Source organism: Cavia porcellus, unplaced genomic scaffold, assembly GCF_034190915.1.
Source record: "Cavia porcellus strain 051 isolate PalLab524CR breed Dunkin Hartley unplaced genomic scaffold, mCavPor4.1 scaffold_24, whole genome shotgun sequence".
In the NCBI taxonomy this organism is placed as follows: domain Eukaryota; kingdom Metazoa; phylum Chordata; class Mammalia; order Rodentia; family Caviidae; genus Cavia; species Cavia porcellus.
The window spans coordinates 42,120,951-42,143,170 of NW_026947507.1; the positions used below are offsets into that span (position 1 = coordinate 42,120,951).

Genomic DNA, 22,220 nt, shown 5'->3' on the forward strand with positions numbered 1-22,220 from the left:
GAAGAATGTCATAGGGGAACTGTCCTCTGGGAGAACAGAAAATTTGGGAGGAGGCGATTGCTACTGGGGTGACATTCAGGTCTCTAGGCGCACTTAGCTCTGAAATTGTAGGCAGAAGGATCCACAAAAGAGGTGCCAGGTGGACCGAGTGGAGGCATACCCGAGGTGCTGAGGGCCATGGCGAGCTTGTTTGAGAGGTGATGTGGTCCATGGGTGGTGTGGAGAGAGTCCAGTAGCTCCCAATGGCGTACTGTTCGATTTAGTTATGCGAGTTAGGTAGGTGGAGTTAGAAACAAAACTTCTCAACAGCGATTTGAGTACCACTTGGGATCAGACACTTGTCGTCTCTGAGAACTGGGAGAGATGGCGGGCGGAAGTCTGGGGAACCTTGCCAAACTGGTGAGGGGAACAGGTGCCCCCAAAGCACTAAACTTGGAAGGAAACCAGAGGAGATAGCTGCATCAGTGGAGTCCAGGAGGAACTAGAGTAGGAGTTGGCTGGACAGAACGGGGAGGATGTGCAGAGGTCAAGAGTGACAGAGGTAGCCTGATGAGTGGGGGGTGGGATATCCCAGAGTGGCCTTACATAGAAATGGGAGAGAAGCCAAGGGGAAGAAGGTTCAGGAAGGGGCTGCCTGGGCCCTTGAAGGAGCCAAGGCCAGGGAAAAAGAGCACCCCAGCACTTTAAAGAGTGAACCCAGGAGTTCACCACAACTGGAAGTCCCTTCTCTGGGCTTCACTGAGGGCAGAGGCTGCGAGTGACAGGGAGGCCACTTGTCACATGCAATAGGAAGGGTAAAATAGAACTCGTGCGGACAGATGTGGCCAAATGTGCCAGCCTCAGCTTTGCCCCGAGCCACTGAGAAGCTCCTGAAATTCTGGGCAGAGCCTCTAAAGCGGATCAAGCCACGCAAAGTGTTTGGCCTAGGACGTGGCTATGGGTCCAGGTCCGGTTCCTGACTTTGTGTTTCTTTCTCCCTCTTCCTTTAGATCAAGGTGTGTGTGGGCGTCTCCTTGGCCGGCAGCCCTGCTGTGACCTATGGTTGATGTCCAAGGTTTTGACTGTGTGGGTTTGTGTCTTTCTGGCAGGTGTCTCCTCTGTGACTTCCCTGATGTCCCTGGCTTGGGTGCTAGCCTCCTATCACAAGCTGCTGCGGGACTCCAGGGACGACAAGAAGAGCATGAGCTACAGAGGGGCCCTCATCCACCTCTTCTGGCGCCTCTTCACCATCTCATCCCGAGTTATCTCTTTTGCCCTCTTTGCTTCCATCTTCCAGCTCTACTTCGGGATCTTCGTGGTGGTGCACTGGTGCGCCATGGCCTTCTGGGTCATCCATGGCGGGACAGACTTCTGCATGTCCAAGTGGGAGGAGATCCTCTTCAACATGGTGGTAGGGATCGTGTACATTTTCTGCTGGTTTAACGTCAAGGAAGGGCGGACTCGATATCGAATGTTTGCATATTATACAATAGTCTTGACTGAGAATGCTGCCTTGACGTTCCTTTGGTATTTTTACAGAAACCCGGAGACCACTGACTCCTATGCGGTGCCAGCACTGTGTTGTGTCTTTGTGAGCTTTGTGGCTGGGATCGCGCTGATGCTCTTATACTATGGCGTGCTACATCCCATGGGGCCTCGGGCTAAGGTCTTTGCCAGCTCCTGTTGTGCCGAGCTGCTCTGGGGCATCCCTTTGCCTCCCGATGTTGAGCCCATGGCACCACAAACCCCTGGGTACCGGGGGGCCCAGGTTACGCCCACCAGAGCCGTGACGGAACAACAGGAGGATCTCACGGCCGACACTTGCTTGCCCGTTTTCCAAGTGAGACCCATGGGGCCCTCTACCCCGTCGGGGCGTCCTTATCACCCAGAAGGGCCCCTCATTAAGATTGACATGCCAAGAAAGAGGTACCCAGCTTGGGATGCTCATTTTGTGGACAGGAGGCTGAGGAGGACTATTAACATCCTGCAGTACGTCACCCCCACGGCAGTAGGCATTCGCTATCGAGATGGGCCGCTCCTCTATGAGTTGCTGCAGTACGAGTCTTCACTCTAAGAACATCTTGACCCAAGTTGAGAAGGGGACCTTAAGTTTGGTTTGCGGTCAATGCCGCTTGCAAGAAATATAACCCTCCCTTCCCCCCACAGTACACAAAACCACCACCACCACCACCACCACCACCACCACTACCACCACCAACACCACCACCACTACAAAAAAATCAATAAGTCACATCCCCTTCAGATAAGCTTTCTTTCCAGTCGCTGTATGTATACAAAGATATTCTCTATGTTTTATAAGTAAAAACAAAAAGAAAACCTTTCTTTTGTTTTTTACACATAAGAAACAGTATTGAAAAATCCCACACATGGTTCATAGGGTGGAGAAAGAAGAGTTGTCTCCACTCCAAAAGAAAAAAATAAGTTTTATACCTTACACCAAGTGTAGATCATTTATGGGATTGGTGCTGATTGAAAGAACAAAACAAAACAAAACAAAACAAACAAACACAAATGAACAAACAAAAAAACCTTCAACTGCCTTATGCCCTTAGGTGCTGAGTTTCATTAAGTACTGTCACGTTTTCTCATGCAAAACTCTCTGGTGATTTTTGTACCAGGAGAGGGAAAAATTAAATAATCAAATCTGCAAATGAAAACAAATAACAACCCACGAATACAATACAAAGCAATCATTCTTCCTATCTATCTGATTATTTGTATCAAAGAAAACAAATTTTCCAAAAGCAAAAGCATAAACCCCCCCCCTGCATTCAGCTTCTCGCCCACCCTCCCCGTCCCTGTCCCCACTTCTCAGAGCCTTCGAGAAGCCTCAGGGCCATTTGGATCTCCGATGGCCACAAAGGCTGCTCGAGGGCTGTCCACAGGTCATCTTCAAGCTCACCCTGCAGGAATCACATCTGTTTCTTGATGATAAAGCAAAGCAGAGCAAAGCAAAAAGCCACCCTTAGAATTCAGGAAGGTCCAGAAATTTCTACAGCCAATCAAAGGAGATTTCCATATCTGCCATCAAAGAGAATCAGTAATAATAAAACTCAGCATAGTAGCAAAAAGAACAACATCAATTTAAAGGCACAATACTTAATCGGTGACCGGCAACAATGATCTCTTCCATCATTTTAAGGCTGACAGTGGTACACATGTATCACATATGCTAGTGTGTAAGGCCTCTTATTTCCATTTGGTGGGAAGCCTTAAACTGATCTGGAAAGAATTATTCATTTTTCATTTGTGCTTTTTTTTTTAAGAAAAAAAGAAAACATAACACAAAGAGGAAAAACTAGAATATATATATATATCTATATATACAAAAAGTTGAATTGTAATAACTGACCCATTTCAAAGACTGTTTGGTGCTTCTGTCATTGTGGTTGGCTGAAAGTCATTCAGCTCACCTGGTGCATCTGGGTTGAGTGGGAAATTTGTGTGTGTAGTGCGTATGCGTGTGTGTGTGTGTGTGTGTGTGTGTGCGTGCATGTGTGTGCCCATAGCACACATAGACATGTGTGTATGTGTCCCTGCTGCAAGGTCTTGCCAGAAATACACAAAATTGCTCAGAGACAGGTGCTATCGTGGCTCGGCGGAGGGCTAGTGCCGTAGACCGGGTGGGGTGAGGGTTTCAGGGTGCCTGTATGAGGCCCCTCCCCAGAGAACGGGTGTCCACCAGCAGCAGACACAAGTCTGCGAGGCCACGTGGCTTAGGTGAGGATTTGATTGTGCTGTGGGTTTTCTCATTGTACCAAGTTGAATATCTGGAGGTGTTGCATGTGTGTTCAACCATTTGTAAACCTTTTATTTCTTGGAGTATTTTTCCTTGCAGGACTACTTGTGTTCTGGGGCATCATCACAGTACCATTGTATCTCTACTTGGGCACAAAAAAAAAAAAAAAAAAAAAGAAAAAAAAAAGGAAAAGAAAGAAAAAAATAAAAAAGGAAAAATATCTCCACAAAAGAAGATATATATATATATATATATATATAAATATAAGTATATATATACACACAATATTTTTAAGTAAATACTGTTAGTCTTTGTTGTGTGTAGTTGCAATTTTTTAAAAGAAAATTCCAGATATAACTGTTTAGGGTGCAAGACCTCACATTGAACTATTCTGGAAAAGATGTTCAACTGAGGAATTTCTTTTTTTATGTTTGTGGAGCTGTTTTTTCAAAAGTTATTATTCAAAAAAGCTTCTCCTTCTTACTCCCTCCATTGTTTATCTAAATCTTTTTTTTTAAACAGTTGTAAAACCAAATGTCCCCTTGCTTCGTCTGGCCTCCTTGCTCACCTAAATTGTCATGCAGCTTTGCAGTGCATCCTCCCCCATTTCTGACAGCGTCCCCTGGGGTCCTCCAGGTCCCCTCTGTAGGAAGCAGGATGGAACAGAGCACACCTGGGCCATGGTGAAGGCCAGCTGGACTGTCCAGGTGCAGCCAGGTGACAGGCCTGCCAGCCAGGCCCGGCTTCCTGCCAGCTGCAGCGCTTTCCTGCTGGTGGCCCTACCTACTCACAGGGCTGCCCACCGAGCTCCCTACCTCTGAGCTCCTCTGTGTACTCTGCTGAGGCTGGGGAAGGTAAGGTCCTGGGGAGGGGGAACTGCCTCAAGCTGGCTGAGATCTTAGCTCTTGTCTGCCCAGGTCTGGGGCTCCCTTGAAGCTCCTTGGAAGCTGTCCCAAATGCATCCCCTTGGGACTTCTGCTTTCTTGTTTATGCTTGGGGGTATTTCCTTCTCATTTGCACCCCGTCGTAGGTTTAATTTGCCACCTCTCTCACTACTCCATGTAGTGCATGTGCGTGTGTACGTGCATGTGTGCACGTGCATGTTCATGTTTACAGGAAACCTAGAAAGAGAACTGTAGGCATTGTCCTCAAGCACTAAAAGTTGGGTGGCTTCCAGCTGAGGGAAGCAGTAGCCATGGGGACAAACAAGGAAGGCGCCAGATGGTTAGGAGTCCTTGAGTTTAGCTGTTGTTGAAGATGGGCGGGCCCTGGGGTCCCCCAGCCAAGCCACATTTCCTACTCCAGCCCTGCTTCTGCACCCCTCCCCCCTGGGTGCTTGCACCTCTCCTCATGTTGCACTGAGACCATGCATCTCTTCCCAGCTGCTAGGAAAGTGGTTTTGCTGAGAGACAGGAAAAGGCAAGAAGGTGAGCAATGGATAATAGGAAGGGAGGCAGAGAGGGAGATTAGCACTGTGACCAGACAGATGTCCCTCTGTTGTCACTTGATCCTCATCTTTGAGCTTCTCCAGTCACCAGAAAACTCTTTCTCTGCTCATCCCAGGCATCCGCTTCCCTGGGGTCTTCTCTCTTCAGCTGTGTCCCTCCCCTTCAGGAGGCTGCTAACAGCTAGCTGGCCCTGGGTGTCATGCAGGAATCCACTGGGGATGTCTGTCCACCCTACCCAGGTAGTCTTGGGCCACTGCACCTATGAGAGATGGGCATCTGCCATTTGCTTAGGCTCCTGATAACCCCCCATGTACAGACCAGTGAGGTGCCAGCCCATTCCATCCCAGGTGCTTCCTGATGAGTGGTCTATAGGATTTTTAAAGACATCTCTGAATCCCTTTCTTTCCCAGGAAAACCTGGTGGCAAAAATCAACTCCAGGCACTTGGCTCTGGAGCTATAGAATACAATAAACTTGTCCCTCTGTTTCCTTGTTGTCCTCATCGAATCTGCCCACAACACCATCAAAGTCCCCAGAAGCACGTGGCTCTTCTTTTTGCTTAAAGAAGTAGGGTCTCTTCACATTTAGGGACCGATCTTGTTAGCATGGTTTCTGAAAGCCCTGTCTCTGTGCTCAAGTGGGTCTTGCTGCCTCTGTGGGTTTCTGCATGAAAAGAAGCCTCAGCCCACTCACGTTCCTTTGGGGTGATATCTCCGAGCTCAGGTCACAGCCTGAAACAAGAAGCTTCCTGTCTCTTAAGGCTGCTGTGAGGACAGCTAAGAAGCTCTACATACCCTGGGTCAATGACACCGATCTTACCTGCCCCAAAGCTTTTTATAGCCAGAATATTTGTCCAGTCTCTCTGGAAGATGTCATTTTGCACTCTAGAGTCATACGTGTCTGTGTAAGTTGGGAATCAGGGATGCCACGGGGAACACACACCCCAAGAAGATCAGGGGCCAAAATGGAGCTCTCTCTTGGCTGTGTGTGTCATCACCATGACATGGCCTCAATCAAGTGAGACAGCATTTCCCTATGGCCCCAGGGGGCCTCCACCACTCCCCAGGTTACAGAACCACACAGTGCTCTGTGGTCCCGCACAGCTGTGGTCACTCGAGTTCCACAGTGGGTATCTAAGAGAGCAGAACCTGTCTAACCACGAGGGTGATCCCACTGGCTGTACACCACCTCAGACCACAGGCCCACGCCCCTGTGCCACTACAAGCCTGTCTAAATGACACCATTTTCTCCACTCTTCCTCCAATTTTACTTTCTCCCACCATCCCATCATAAGGACAGAAAAAAAAGGTGTCTGATACGAGCCTCATTTGGAGAAGCTCTCATATGGCCATGTTCCCATTACTTTGTATTCATCTGAACACCCTTGGGTGTCTGTCTCCTGCGAGAGATCACATGCTTTCCTGTTCCCTGTCGCTGCCGCTCCACTTGTGTGTCTGTACCTGAGCACAATGTTCTCTACCCCTTACTTAGGAACAGGGCCAGGAGACATCAGGCTCAGAGCCTAAGAGAGAGCTAGACTGGAGCACACTCCAAGGCGTCCACATCTGCCCATTTCTATCTTTTGGGGGCTTAGTGGGGGGCAGTTCTCTAGCATTTGTCTGGTCTCCCAGAGAATGGTCTTGTCCATTACATAAAGAAACACTGAAATAACAAGATCAGATTTTGTTGAGAGGAATGGGACTTAAATTCAAAGAGTGTAAAGGGAAGAAAGATCATTGCGTTTTCACCTAGATTCAAGTGACATTCCCAGTATAGACACAAAAAGTTCCGGAGTAGAACGGAAGCACTAGGGAAGCCCTGCGAAAGGCCTTGTGCCAGTGAAGGGGGAGACCCAGGCCTGCCTTACTCCAGGGATTTCATTGCTTTATCCTCCATCATGTCCTCAAGGATGATGGCCCTCCTCAGCATGCCACAGGCATCCTCTGGAAAACGAGCTCCTCTCATGAGGGTCTGGGTCCAAGTCTGTATTCCTTGGTCCTCGTCCCGGACTGGCCAGTGTCCTAGAAGCAACATTCCGTTCTGACCCACAGCCCAGTCTTGGGAATGTGGGTATGGCACATTTGTAGGTTACAACCCCGTAAGCTAGAAAAGGGGCTGTTCCTGTGCATCCTAAATCAATGCGTGCCTGTCCAAACGTCAAAACGTAAGAAGGCCACCCTGCTCTCTCAGAGGTATGTTCCTAAACCCCTCTCTGGGGAAAAGGATGATGTTTACTTTGAACTCTTGCAGTGGCAACACACACCTCCCCCTATCTCATTTTCAGCTGCTCTAAAGGTTTCATTTCTGGCTCAAATGCGTCTTGTGCTATTGGCCAAATATTAACTACACTGCCTTGATCCAGCTGGAGCATTCTTCCCCTGCCCGCCTGGTTCTGTCTGCCTTATTCTTCTTCCCCAGGCACCATCTGCTTCTTCTTGCTCCCTGTGCCTTTCCTTGCAGTGGTTGGCAGTACATTGCTGATCCATTCTGGAGCCAAAGGTCATGAGTGCTATTAATGACAGCTCCTGGGGGCAGCAGACGGAGCGCAGCAGGAGTTCCCCTTTCTCCAGGCCAACACCTAAGAATAGTCCACAGTGGACATGAGCAGGCAGGACTTAGGGATATTTATCCTGGGCTGCCCCATCGCATACAGGACAACCTGTGGGTCATATAGGAGACCCTGACCTTGCCCTCCCATCCCTAATATGAATCCCAACATCCTGTTCCAAATTGAAGTCAGCTCTATGCTGCTGCCTCCAGGGGGCGCTGCTCTTAATTAGTATTAGTCATCTTCAAGGACAAAGATAATTATTTCCCTTTGGTATAGTGCCAACTGGTAATTTAGTGAACTGTACATAGTAAACCTTGGCCATTTGTTGTGGTGGATACAGACAAGCACTCACCAGTTCAATGAACTCCTCTGCTCATCTGCAGTCCAGCTCCCAGGTCCTGAGATAAAGGGGACTTGGAGATTTGCTCCAGATTCACATCTCCTAGGCACTCTTCTTAGGCCCAGAAAGATCAGGAAATGCTACAGGCTGATTCGGGGGCCCCACTGTGACCATGGAAAACTCACTTCACCTCTCGGTGCCTTGGTTTCTCCATCTGTAAAGTGGAGGGAGAGCAGCCCAACCTCTGCTCTCCCTCCTGCTCAGGGATGCTGCGAGGATTTGATGTTGCTTTTAGTGAAGGTATGATGGGAGGGACAGCAGTGACCTCATTTCTTGGGAAGTGGAACTATGGAAGGAGAGGGCTTTCTAGGGACACTGGAACCCAGAAGCCCCCAGAATGAGCAGGAAGGGAGAAGGGACAGGAAGAAGATTCACATCCCTGGAGTCCTTAGACATTCACAGCACTGTGAACCCAGTAAAGTGATACCCTGGTCAGGTGACCCTGGTCACCTGGCTCAAACTGACGGCTTATAATTCTTAAACTGAATCTCCTGATGTTAATTCGTCCTGAAGGACCAGTGAGTACATGGGAATGTCAGTCTGGAAACTGACATCCATTGAGCTTGGGCAGACAAGAGAAAGAATGTAAAGGGATGCCTGGAGGTGGTTTGAAAGGTGGCATAGAGCTCTTCAGGAAGCATCTCTCACCTTGTCCTGGACCCTGAGGCTCACCTCACCCAATGTGCTCACCTTCTCTTAATCCCCCACAGAGTACAAAAAACAAAATCTGCTTTCAGCTGTCCCACTCACCAGATATGTGGAGCTCCATGGTGGTCTTCACCCTCCCTGGTGTGCTCTGGCTGGCGCCGAAAGGCAAGAGATTCAGAAATAAACAAGGCTGGGGAATATCACAAATTTTTCTTTTTCTAAATGGGGGTATTTGTTTTCCAAATCATTTGAATCAGAAAGGCTAAGTTGAATTTCTTTTTCTTTCCTTTTTTTCCCCTTTTTACTATGGTTTGACTGTTACCATTTCAAGGACCAAGCTAAACCTTGAGCAAGAAACCAGACTTCTCATAAGAACCTTGATGTACTTCTTAGGACCCAACCCAGAGTGAGGGCAGGTGGGAACCAGGGAGGACACTAGTTCCCAGGGATGACAGCTGTGACAATGATTTGCTATTGACTCTGAGAACCATCTTGGGAAGAAAAATTCTGGAGGCTTCCACTATTATGGATAAGTCAATCTGGCCCTGACCAGGTATATTCTGATCTAGAAATTCTCATCAAAAAAGAAAGGAAAAGAAAGAATTGTCCTGAAGAACAGAGTACTCGCAAGGGCAGGTCTTCACTGCTGCTGCCAAACCTCTTGCCCTTGACCGAGGAGCCAGATTCCTTCCCACCTGCTCTGACCTGGCTCCCCAAAGTGAATACTGTGGTTTTGGTCTAAAGGACCAGTCACAACCTGGAATTTCATGGTGACTTCTGTCTGATTGTTCTGAGACTAGGCCAAATCCTGCCAGAGTTATTTGTCTCCTGAAAGTATTTCTGATAGTTACCAAAAGAAAGGCATGCACAAGACCCTGGACCCTTCTGAGTCCATAAGCATCCCTGTTGACTGGCAAATGGATCATAAGGCACTCAGGAAGGAGAAGTTGGCCAGTGGATGCCCTGTGGACCTCCAGGGAACCTGCCTTGGTAGATGGTAGGAAGGGTGAAAGGAAAAGGATGGTTTCCGGGCATGTGCGGAAGGAAGACATCAGCAACCAGCTAGTCAGGCCTTCCTGACTCGCTGGGGCAGAAATAGCAAAGCATATTCTTTTCAAATAGAGGAAATTGCTTTTACAGAGTAACTTATTTAAGCCTTTTTTGTAAATGAAAGTATCAGAGAATGCGTCTAAAGAAAGGAGAGGCATGGCTTTTGGACACATCATATATCTGGAAACAAAAAATGCAGGACCTTATCTTTCTGCAAATCTACCTAGGTTGAGTCACTCTGGGGCCAATTTCTCTTCGTGCGAAATAAGAATATTGCTTACCTACCTCACAGGGGTGTTGTGAGGATAAGTAATTAATGTCTGGTAAAGCACTTTAAGGATAAGAGTATTATGATTATCAATTTGCTTCTGTTTAAAAGCCTTCTGAATATTAATTGAGCAACTACTCTGCACAAGGCACCATGCTTTGTGCAGTAAGAAAAGGATGTGAACTAGCACCTCTACTCTTTGGACTAAGGATATTTTAAAGAGCCAAGAGGACAGAATAACAGTGTTATCTCAGTGTGGGCCCAGAAAGGTGAGCTCTGTCTTTCTGCCCCAGGAAGGCAACTCCCTTTCCTTCCCTAGTATCTGGGCAGGTGAGAAGGAAAGGCCCGAAGTCCTGTGGCTTCCATCGGAGAAAGCCTTTCCAAGGAGCAAACATCGCTGGTTCGCGCTACATCCTCCAAGGGGAAATGAAGGGGCCCAACGTGAATGCACCCTGTGCCCAGCGCATTTGGTTCTATTGTTTAAACTGTCCCTCCTGCCCTCAGCTTAATGCGACTGCAGACTTCCTCTCCTCTCTAGATTCAGAGAACGATTTGCTTCTGCTGTTCTGGAAGAGCAGGAACTTTTTGGTTTGTTCGTTTCCTAGGAAAGTCTGGTATGCTGTTTGCTGGAAAGTCTTGACTTCCAAAGACAAGGGTCTTTACTAGAAAACAAGTCAAAACATGAGACTGTCTTTTTGGGAGGAGGGGATAGTTATCATTTTCTTAGCTGCCTCACATACAACAAAGCCTTTTAAAAGTATTTTTTGTTTGTTTTTCCATCTGCAGAAAGTTCTTCCCTTTCTAACACACACAGTGAACCCAGTATGGATTCCAACACGTTCTAAACAGAGAGCATCTTGGATTGTGTGGAGTGCTGAGCAGGGTTCACTAGTTTCTGCAAAGAGCCAACCCTTGGTTAAGCTAAGCAGGTACAGATTCCAGTGCTGGACTGAGGCTTCTCCAGCGTGCTCCCTGGGGCTTTTGGCTTTGGGAATTGTCTTTTCAGTGGTGATCAATCGCAAGTCCTTAGAAACTCTTTCACCATGAAAGAACATCCTCAGAACCCAGTGGGAGCTTCCTCAGCATGGCAGAACCAGCATGAAGCCATTTGTTATCTTGAAATTGTTAAACAATGCCTGGCTTTGAGGACAGAAGAGAAATACTTCTCCTTTCAGAGGGAAAAGGAAGGTTATTTAGCTTGAAAAACAGACCCCTTTATTGTAAAAAGGGAGGGGGGGGGGACTCAGAGGTTCCTAATGGTCCCCTCTGTTTGGACAAAGGACTGGGGAGGCCTGCAGTGAGTTCCCCTAGGTCACATCTTCCTTCTTTCTACCTAGAGCCTGAGGAAGGGGTGACTTCAGCTCTGGGGCTGCCATCTTACCCTGGATCATTCTGAGCTTCTCGGCCATGGCTCTGCCCCTCTCTAACTCACACTGAACAGCTCCCAGCTTTGGTGGCGATTTGCTGATTCCAAAAGGCCTCCTCTTCATGTCTAACCCTTGCACACACATGGTTTCAGGTCAGGCCTCTTTGCTCCACCATGGTTTCTTCAGTCTTCCTTTTGCCTTGGCGCCATTACTGCTGCATGCTTCTTCCAGAGGGATCACATCATCCCCTGAGCACAGGCCTCCAGCATTGCCATCGGTCTGACCTGCCAGCAGTCAAGGACAGACGTTGTTTCTTCATTCTGTTAAATCCATGTGCCTTTAAGAGATCTGCTCCTGAGTCCCTGAGAGGCAAAGGTAGAAGAAAGGGACAGACAGTATTAGGAACACACCAGGGATCTCACTGATTGCCTGGGAAGCTGATGCATGCCACCAAAGGAAAATGTATAGTTTTCACACTTCTTGGACTCTCTGGGAGGTATTATCTCCTCAAGAAAACAACCATACATGTCCTCTGCCACAGCATCAACCACTGTGCTGTGGGACCTGCTCCTGGTTGATGGCTTTGTACTTATTTGTTTGGAATTACACTAATTATGAGATGCCCGAGAAGGGAAGAGAAGGATATAGCATGCTAAAACCCACCTAAGCTAGGAGGTGCTCTGAGACTGTGAAATTATCGTGGATTGTACAGAAGTGAGGGAACTTGAGAAGGTAACCACATTCTAAGTTTATTGATCACACCGAGATATGTACATGTACCAATCCTGAACACATATATGTGTATCTTTTCTCTTAAAAGCCTGACGGGAAAGAATATTCTGACTTCTAAAGCTCCTGGAAGACTTAGAGTAGACCTGACCAATGGATTGTTTCCTTTCTTGAAGGCACAGAGTCTTGAAGAAATTCTTGGCTAGTCAGTGCCCTTTTCTCCTCCATCTGTGATAAAAAAAGTTAGAGTAAGATTGCTCTGGCCTTGGAGAGACTCTTCAGTTGTGCCCAACATTCCTAGTAGGTTTGTAGCCAGACATAAAAGTTCCAGGAAACAGCTTCCCAGACCACTCCCTATTTTTCAGAATTCTGATCACACAGGTAGACCTGAGTGGTTAGTAGGACAGTCATCAAAATAGGGAAAGAAAATGAATACAGGGCCCAGAGATTTAAGTTCAGTAGCATAAGTGCCTGCCTGGCAAGTACGAGGTTGTGAGTTCAATCCCTGGTACAAAAAAAAAAAAAAAAAAGATGGAGCTTGGAGCTTGTCTGTCATGGCTCTGAGCCCAGTGGGTATTGCATATTCTTTGGCCACCAGGGTCTTGGGCCATGACTTGCATGCATAGCTGACCTGCAGAGTAAATATCTGCAGGTAAAGCTGGGCTAGACCTTAAGGACTCAGGGACAGAGACTCTTCTGCCTAAATGCAAACTCTGATAGACATTCCGGGCAACTGCACTAGGGGTGGCATAATCTAGTTCCAGCAGGGCCACAAGTTCCCTTGATAGGACAGCATGGGCTTTTCCAGTGGCTCCAGAAGAAGCACAGGTACATGTGGAGTGAAAAAATACTCTAGTCCCCTCCTGCCCCGGTCACAGAATGAGCTTGAATGAGGCAACAGGATGTTGGTCATCCTCGAAGAACCATTTTTAGGAAGGGAAGAGCATGCAGTGCTGGGAGGAGAGGGAACCCACACAACAGAGTTCTGAGCCCCCGCTCTGGGTAGAAGAACCAGGATGGACACCTGCAGCCCTGCAGTTCATGTTCAAGGGCAGCTCAGATCCAGGCAGGTGCTTGCTAGTTGTCACCTAGGAGGCCTAAAGGCAAAGACCATGGGTTCTGTCCAGGACCCCCAGACACCTTTCTAGCCACAGTCCCCCAGAAGGGCTTTTAGACCCCTCTGATGTGTGGCTCATGCACAGTCTGTATTTCTGGAAACAGTAGTGTGGCCACGTGGCCAGCTGGTGGGCTACCATGCTGGGTCTTGCCATCACGCCTGGCACCTTTCTGTGCTTTGCCTCATCCCAGATGTGCCATGCTAGTCTCACAGACATATAGGCAGCCCATAGACTCTCTGCTTTCCCTGTGACGTCCATGCACGTTCCCCCGCCCCAGCCCCAAACCCCAGTGCTCCAGGTTTCCATTCTCTTTCCCCCACATGGGCTTCCTGGTGACACAGACCCACTTTCTGCTGCTGTGTCAGAGAAGCTGCTCTGTGGGACCCAAGGAGACAGGAAAAGGGACGATGAGAGTGCGGCCGTGGGGCAGCCCAGCTTCCCATGTGGCTCTGTCCTTTCACCCATAAAAACATGACCAGTTTGTTACACAAAGATTACACAAGCAGAGGGAGAAGGGAGGCGAAGAAGAAGAGAAGAGCAGAGGAGAGAAAGGTAGGGGCAGGATAAGGAAGGAGAGGAGAAGGAAACGGAGGGGAGGGGAGGAAGAGAGTAGGGAGAAAGAGAAAGTAGGCCCTCGCGGTGTCACACATCCTCAGGTTTTGGACTCTCTCTGGTTTGCCGAGAGCTGAGTGTCCCAGTGTCCTCCAGCCCACGCCTGCCTCAAGCCAACATGGCAGTGGCTCTGGCCCCAACAACCCCACCCCAGGCATGAAGCACTGTGGCTTCTCCTGAGCCCATGGCTCTCTGGCCCTTTGCAGCCTGTGGGCTCCAAAAACTGGAATCCGGTCTCTCTCCTCGGGGCCAGCATTACAGGGATGTCCTCTCACATCTGTTTGGTTTTTCTTGGGTGCTCTTCCAATTCTCCTTCCATTGCAACCCACTAAGGCTGATGACTCACTGCGTAGACTCCTTCTGGAGGCCCTGGAACAGCGGGGTGGGTGGCTCTGCTCTGTCCCATGAAGGTGCTAGAAGAGGTTTCCCATCTCCTAAACTCAGGCAATTCAGAGCCGTGAATGCATACAGTTTGTAATTTTCCCTAAAGGGCTAACACAATTTCCAGTTGCTCCTGTCTGTGGAGCCTCAGCTGCCTGAGAAACTTGTGTTCTTGGCTTTCTAGGAAGCAGGGCCTTAAACACTATCCAAATTCCCTACCCCACCTGAGGGAAGTGACCAGGTAAGCAATTCCTACAGCAAAGTGCCGGAACTTGGCTGTTAGGAGCAGGAGCTGGTGGCCAGGCCCTACTTTGCTGACATTTTTTACAGTAGTAAACCCATGTATGCAGCCAGCATTCTCTTCTCCATTTCCTGCACATATGTGATTACACCCTGGGAAGGAGTGGGTGGGTACCCTGCACCTTCCAAAACTCAGACCGGGCTTGCCCCTGCTCTCCAGTTTCCTGATCTATAGGCTGAGAACAAAGTGTACACACTGGGCCTCCTAAAGGGGCAGGTTCATTGCTACCTGCTGTTAGTCAAACTCCTCACCTAAAGAAACTCAAGTGAGCCCACGGTTGGTCCCATCTCTCAGGGCCTGCTCATCATACCCAGGAGGGCCGGGTAGTTGCCTGGCTATATATCACAACAGAGCCACATAGGTGATGCTTGGGTGCTACCTGGGCAAGGACAGGGGACCCTAGTGCAGTGGGGGTGACACTAGCTATAGCTAATTCACCCTTTGGAGGGAAAAAGAAGCCCCGGTTCTCTAAATGCAATTTAACTGGGCACCTGTGGTATGCCATACAGTCCTTGCACATGGTTAAAACAAGAGGGGCTGGTAATAATCCAAAAGACATTGTAAAGACTGGGAAGGAAACCTGAGCTTGGCTTAACTATGTAGTAGGAAGATTGCAAGCAGGAAATCACTAAATTTGAACTCTGTGGCCTTGGGGCCGTTATTTAGCCTTTAAAGCCATCAAAGTCCTTGTTTCAAAAGTGTGCTTTCCAGTTCCCAAATACCCTGGAGACCGTGACTCAGGCAGCCATGACTGCTCCAGAGCATGGCAAAGGGTGATGACACAGAGGCCCAAGCAAATGGGAGGTAGCAGCATGCAAGCTGAGCCTGTCCCCACTTCCCATCTCCGGGGCTACAACCTGGTGCTCTTCCATGTCACAGATCCCCCCATCTACCAGGTCTTACTTCAGGAGCCTGAGTGATGACATATTTGGGGTCCCCTCCCTTTCTGTCATCTCTGGTGGCCAGCAGCAGCTCAGAGCTGCACATCTCCCTTAAGACTCCACTGGCACACAACCCCAGTTTGGAAGAGGGCAGGGCTTGAGGTCAGCAAAGTAACTGCCATGTCCAGAAGGAGGCTCTGGAATCCGGAAAGGAAGTCCTGGGCAGAGACCATCCCTCTGCACCCCCGAGGTGGATGGGACTTCATACACACAGGGCCGTTAGCATAGGAAGCAGGTGGAGGCAAAGAGTATAAGAGGAGGCCTGGGAAAGGCAGACAGGTGGCTTTTCTCTGTCCCAGGAAGGTGCTAGGAGAGGCCCTTTGAGACTGAAGGGCTGCTCTGAAGCCTTCAGTTTGTCTCTGCTGTCTTTGCCCCTGAAAGTAGGCTTGGGTAAATAAGTTAGAATTTTGAAAGATTTATTTGCTTCCTTCTTAAATGGGATGGTCACTTTTGGTATCTATAACCCTCTGAATCTGGAACCATTAAAGACAGAAAGCCCAGTTCAAGGAAATGCTAGAGTTCCGTTTAAATGATATATTTCAGAGAGCACTGTATTGAAGTCCCACCAGCAGCAGCTTCCTCCGTCTTCAGGAGATACCCTGGCTTGGGTTTGGGAGAGACGCCCAGTGTGAAGAGTCATCTTGATCCTGATCATAGGTCTCCCTGTCTTGTCACCATGGGCTTGGGAGTAGAAGGCAAGTCCTAGGAGCCTGCAGGTCACACCAGGATGGTCAGTGGAGCTCCCTTTCCCAGCCTAGACACAAAGCCAAGTGAGGACAATGGCTGGTGAAGGAAGTCCTGTCTCCCCACCCCATGCCCAGAAATCCTCCTGCAAGAAAGATGGGCTCCCCATTTCCAAGTGCAGCATAGCTCTTACCTGGAGAAACAGAGCTGCAGATATTTCAAGGCTGGAAAGGATGTTGCACATAATTTAAAGGCCATCTCATCCACCTTGAGATCCCTTCCCAACTTTCCAGTGGCACACAGAATTCTTGGTGCTCCAGGCAGCCAATGGCTTCCATTTTCTTGGCCAGACTGTGGATGGAGTAATATTGATTCTAAGTTAACATGCATAGTTTACAGCTATGTGGGCAGACATGGGATCTGTCCATCCACTTTAATCTGGAACTGGTGCTATTTGTGGCAAACTCTGCCTGTGGATGTAATTCTTCTCTCTCTCTCTCTCTCTCTCTCTCTCTCTCTCTCTCTCTCTCTCTGCCTTCCTTCTCCCCTTCCTTTCCTTTTCCTTTTCCCTTCTTTTTTAGAAAGACAAATTCCTTTGTAGGTTTTTCTTGGCACAAAATTTTTGTGCTTTCTTTGGGTAGCTTGGTTTCCAGTGTCTGAGGTTCCTTGTTTCATTTCAGAGACTTAAATATGTTTCCTCTTCTATCTGCCAAAAAAGACAATTGCATTTAAAAGACCAGAATCAGGCTCTTTCTCCCCTCAATCCCCGTTGAGTTGGAGTACACAAATGAACATGGGCTGAGATTTATTTTTTTGGTTATTTTTATTTTAAGGAGAGTAAAGCTAAGCAAAACCAAACAGTGTAAGTGATACAGGACTTCACAACAAGATAATAAAACATCATCAGTGGTTACCATGATGGCTCTTGTTGTCTTCAAAATAGCTTGGGCTGAGATACTTTGAGTCAATGGCTTCAGGGTCTCTGAGGATGGTGAGTTTTCTGTTCCCTGGCAGCAAATGGAAAGTCAGGGTGGTCAGGTGGTGACAGAAGGTCACAGCAGGTCAGGGTGGTGACAACAAACAATTTAACTTTTCAAAACCTTGTGGTGCCTTTTCTTGTGGTGCTTCTTTGTCATTCACTCCACGCAAGGCAGCCACTTGCAGCAAGCAGCAATGCCAGTACTTCCCTTGGTATTATGTGCCAGTGCAGTAAGAGACTTTAATGTATACGTATATAGACACAGATATGTCACTATAGTTATATGATTATATAATTGAGGTTCTGATGCAGCTTTTGTTGGGAGTTGATCGTTCCTCTGCAAAAATATACTACTACTCAGCTTGAACGGATGGCTCTTTTGGAAGTCTGATGTTGGGGAAGGACAGTGACAGATGAGATTGGTTTTTCTCCTGGGATGAGCTTCCTTCTTTCTTGTGAAAGTTGCTGTCTCCAACACATGAGTGTTTGACAAGGAAGCAAAGAGCAGCTTCTTTTAAACTTCCTTTGGTGCTGATATTTTTTAAAATTCTTTCTTCATTTAGCTTCCCTGCCTGTAACCAATAAGCTGCTTTCCCAAAATCTCAGTTCACCAATTAAAGTTGGCCAAGGACTGTTTGGGAGTAAGAAGCTAGAAAGCAGGTGTTCCTGACTTTGTTTCTGAACTCAATTCCTTCTGTGATCTCCGTAAGTTTCCCAGATCCAGTTTCCCCATGTAAAGAAGATTCACATTCTTTCCTTACATCATGGGAGGGGTAACTTAAAAGGATTGATCTAGGGCACAGAGTCATTGCATCATTATTAATTAGGAGACAGCAACTTGATATGTTTTCAAGACTTTGTATGTTGCTGAGATTTTAACCTTGGTGTTTTGCTTTGTTCCTCTCTTCCTTCATCTCTACTGTTTTGTGTCCTTCCTTTGCAATACCTTGGAATGTTGAGTAATGGACTGAGATTCACCTAGGGCATTGGGTAGTGCTAATTTCTCCTAAGGGAACAACATCACTAATACTGTATAAGGTGCTAGAATCAAACCTCATTTTATATACTTTGGTTCTTAGAGAAAAATAAAACATGCAGAATTCTTTCTGTGAAGCCTTACTATAGATTGTGATAGCCAATTGTTTATCCAAAAAGTGAGAAAGAAGAAAAATAAAGATAAGATGCTGAGATTCTATAGAAAATATAACTAAAAGACCTTTGCTATTTGCTATATTAATGTAAACTACCATATATTATATATAATATATATATATATATATTTACATGTGCTTGAGGTAGAAAGAATGGAAAATGTAAAGTATGCTCATCTTTGTTTTTAATTTTCACTGGTTTCACAACTTTTCGCATGTGTGCAAGAGAGGTTTACAGCGGGGATTGGATGAGAGACGCACAGTGCGTTACGTGAAATTGTTGATATTTCTGTTCTGTTCCGTGTGTTATCGGGAGTAGGCTGAATGAGAGACAATGGAGATGTGCTTTTTCACGTTCAAAGCGTTGCTGTCACACTTTGGTGTTTTTCCTCCTCATTGGAAGGATTCTCAACAGCACTGTAAAAGTGGCCGCTGCCCGGGGTGTTAACAAATCATGTTTACCTCGAGAAAGCGAGAAAGCGTCTTAAAAGAAAGTTGTCCTATTTCATCTATTAAAGAAGAATGACCACCCACCCCAGCCAGAATGTGGAGCATTTCCCCAGAAGTTCAGTAAGAGAATCGAATCATTTCTGGTGCTTTCCTTCACGCCCTCATCTGCACTCCCACCCTTCTTTAGTTGCTGCTGAAAGCAAGAATCTGAGAGATGACTTCCAACAGGAAGAGGGGTGAAGATGTTGGAAAAGTGTATTGGGAAGCCAAACTATGCCAGAACAAGCGGTGTGGGGTCCTTTCAAAGAATAGCTGTGTAATTCAGGTGTTCAGTGCTAGCATGTGAGCATGCGTGCGCGTGTGTGTGTGCGTATATTGTGTATATGTCTCAGTGTATGAAGTGTCTGGTGGACAGAGAACAAAATACAGCAAACAGAAATGAACAGGAAAAAAAACTATCAAATGCTATTTTATCCGAGATGCACTTGTTCACCTTGATGAGAAGCCACTGTTTCACAACTATGCAATCTTCCCCTTCTTCCTCCCTCTCGCCTTTGCCTCAGATTCCCCACAGATTTCAAACTGTCTCCTGTATCCCTCACAGATTTCTTTTCCTCTGTCCAAGAACCACAATATCCGACCCCTAGTTCAAGGTGAGCATGCTACCGCGATTCTTTTCTTAAATTTAAGAGCTAACAACAGCAACACCAACAAGAAGTTTCCTTTGCTTTCATTTGAAATGATTCGATGTAAACCTGTTTGGTTCTGTTGGGAACTATGGCTATGTACTTTATGTTTTGGTTACACGTTTACAGCCTGTTTTCATCTTCCTCTTGGTTTGATCTATTTTCTTTATAGATTCTACTTTGTATGGTGTATGTTTTGGGGATGTGTTGATTAAGGCAAGAAAAAAATTTGGCTTAAGTAGAACAATGAGCATGTGACCTGGGGCTGGGTGGGGGTAATGTGTACCTGGAGCTTTTGAGGGCCTACATCCTGGGCCGGATACAACCACAGCATGGAGCCGGGTACTCGGGGCAGAATTTGACCTGTTGGATGTTTTTCTTTCTTTCTTTGTGGTTATATATATGGAGTAACCTATCCCTAGAGGGTCAGCTAGAACCTTTTGCCTTAGCTTTCAGCCAACTACATCTTTCCCAGCTGCTGTCTCAACCTACGCCCTATTCCTAGTGCCAAATGTCACCCTCGCTGATACTCCTCCCCGCCGCCAGCCATCAGTGGCAGCTTGCCTGAGGGGGTGCATGCCTCTGATTTCATTTTTAAGTTTGGGTATAAGGGAATGTCCAGGCATGACATCAGTCGTGCCTAGGAGGCCAGTCCTTCCTCAGACGGTAGACCATGTGGAGGCAGATTGGAACACCCTTAGCCACTGAGGAGTATGGGGGACTCCAGTGCACTCCCAAAGCATTGCCAAGCCCGTTCAGCTGAACTGGCACTCCCTTCACTGGGTTCTAAGAAGCAGCCTCACAGGGAAGAAGTGAGGTCCCAGGTTACACAAAGCACAAAGTAAGCAGGGGAGACCCTGCGCGCGGAAGGCAGCTTCTTGGCTCTGTGGGTTGAGATCCTGCACAAGTCTGAGTTTTGCTCATGGTTTACATATCTTGCACAAGGTGGCCATGCCATCCAAGACCGTTTTTAAAAGATAAATTCAGACACTGCCTACCTGCTCCAGCACAACCTGCTCCCACTCAGTGGTGGGGGGAGCTTCAATGGGGTTCCTTGGGGGTGAGAAAGAAATTCGGGCTTCTGAGGGGAGCACGTGGTCTGCAGCAGCTTCGCTCTCGCCTCCAAGTCGCAGAAGTTCTCTTAGCTACTCAGGGGATCTAAATGAAGTGTTAGTCATTTGCTTCTGTCCTGTTTGCTGGTTACTCCACCAAGCCCCATCCCAGGAACTGCTCACTCATTCTTTTTTCTGCTCTATCCTTTGAGGTAGTTTTCTGGAAAACATTAGGCCTATGACAGAGTGCAGCCTGCACTACCCCTAGGAGTCTTTCCGGGAGCTTACCTGAGTGTAAGGCTCAGAAAATCTAGACATCTGTTCAGGACACAGGAAACTCCCTGGCTGTCCTCAACTGCAGCAGGGTACTGGGGGCCTCTCAGAGGCTGCTGAGATCCTGTCCCATGACTGCCCCACCTCCTCCCTATCCATCCAATTTCTGCTTCAACCCTTAGATGGCCTTGGAGATCCAAAATCTCTGCATCCTTCAGGAGGCTCTGGGGCAACACCAATGGGGTCCTCAGGATAAAAGCGTCCAGATCTCTCACTCCTCACCCAGAGCCAGGTCAGGCTTCTCAGCACCCACCTGGGGCTATGGCCACCAGCCTGTCTGGAAGGTGCCATGCCTGTTATGGGGACTGTGGCAATGCTGTACCACATGGCTGGGTCTATGGTGCCCGCCCATCGGGAGCCCAACAGCTCATTAACAGCACAAGCAGACCCTGGCTGAGGACACTTCTCCAGCAGAATGAATGCATCTCATAGTGGCCTTGGGGCTGGTATTTGGTACCTGAGTTCCTTTGGAGCTGTAGGTGGGCCATTTCTAACGCCAGGGCAGAGGACTCAGGTGTAGCCCAGAGCCTTCCCTGGCCACTTCAGAAGGAGCCTGGACAGAGATGCTGTGCTCACTGGGACGGGAGTGGGGATGGTCCCTTCAGAGAAGACCAGTGCTCAGGTTTCCCCCTGGCTCAGGAATGCTGGGTCAGAGAAGTCCCATGGGACTTGGGTGGTGCTTTAGCAAGTTGAAGTGAGGCCTCTTTGGAAGGACAGGGGAGCTCAGGGTCAACTAATGCCAACTGAGTGCCAGAGGTGAGGGAAATTCTGTGCTAGCTCCTTTGTACCGATGATCCTAGCTGAGCCTTTGCAAAGTGAGAGGTCCCACTCCATTTTACAACAAGGAAAATGAGGCTTTAGCAGTACCCATGACTTGTACAGGACCTTGTGGTCAGTCAAGGAATCAACCTGGACATTCTGGTTCTAGCCCTGCTCACCAGGATGACCCTAGTGATGGCTGGAGTTGATCCAAGCCAGACGTCTAGAAGACAAGGTGAGCACATGACTTTGATGCAGAGGTTCGAGTGCTGGCTGGGTGCACTTGGATTTGGGGAGAAAAATGGCTGTCACCTCCTATGTTAGGACATGTGGGGACCCACATCTAGAGAGGCCATATGGACTGACTGCAAGAGAAAGCAATGCAGAAGAGGATGGAGGGAACCCCCTTTGGAGGAGAAAGGGGAAGACAGGAAATGGGGTGCTAGGGTAGGCACTGTGGGCTCTCTGAAGGCGAAGAATTCCACCACCACCACCACCCCACACGCCTTTGCTCACCCATAGGGTCCCAGACGGAAGATACCAAACTCCAAGCCACTGAGGACAAAGCTCCTTC

The 22,220-nt window shown here is 47.9% G+C and overlaps 1 protein-coding gene across 1 annotated transcript in view; it reads left to right on the forward strand.

Annotated features, from left to right (window-relative positions):
- The window catches only part of Xkr6 (XK related 6), a 229,866-nt gene extending 208,129 nt beyond the window's left edge, over positions 1-21,737 (forward strand). Inside the window, exon 3 of the mRNA XM_063234953.1 lies at positions 1,089-21,737. Coding sequence (XP_063091023.1) covers positions 1,089-2,053 — 965 coding nt within the window. The 3' untranslated portion in view covers positions 2,054-21,737. The remainder of the gene's footprint in view (positions 1-1,088) is intronic.
- The last annotated feature ends 483 nt before the right edge of the window (positions 21,738-22,220 follow it).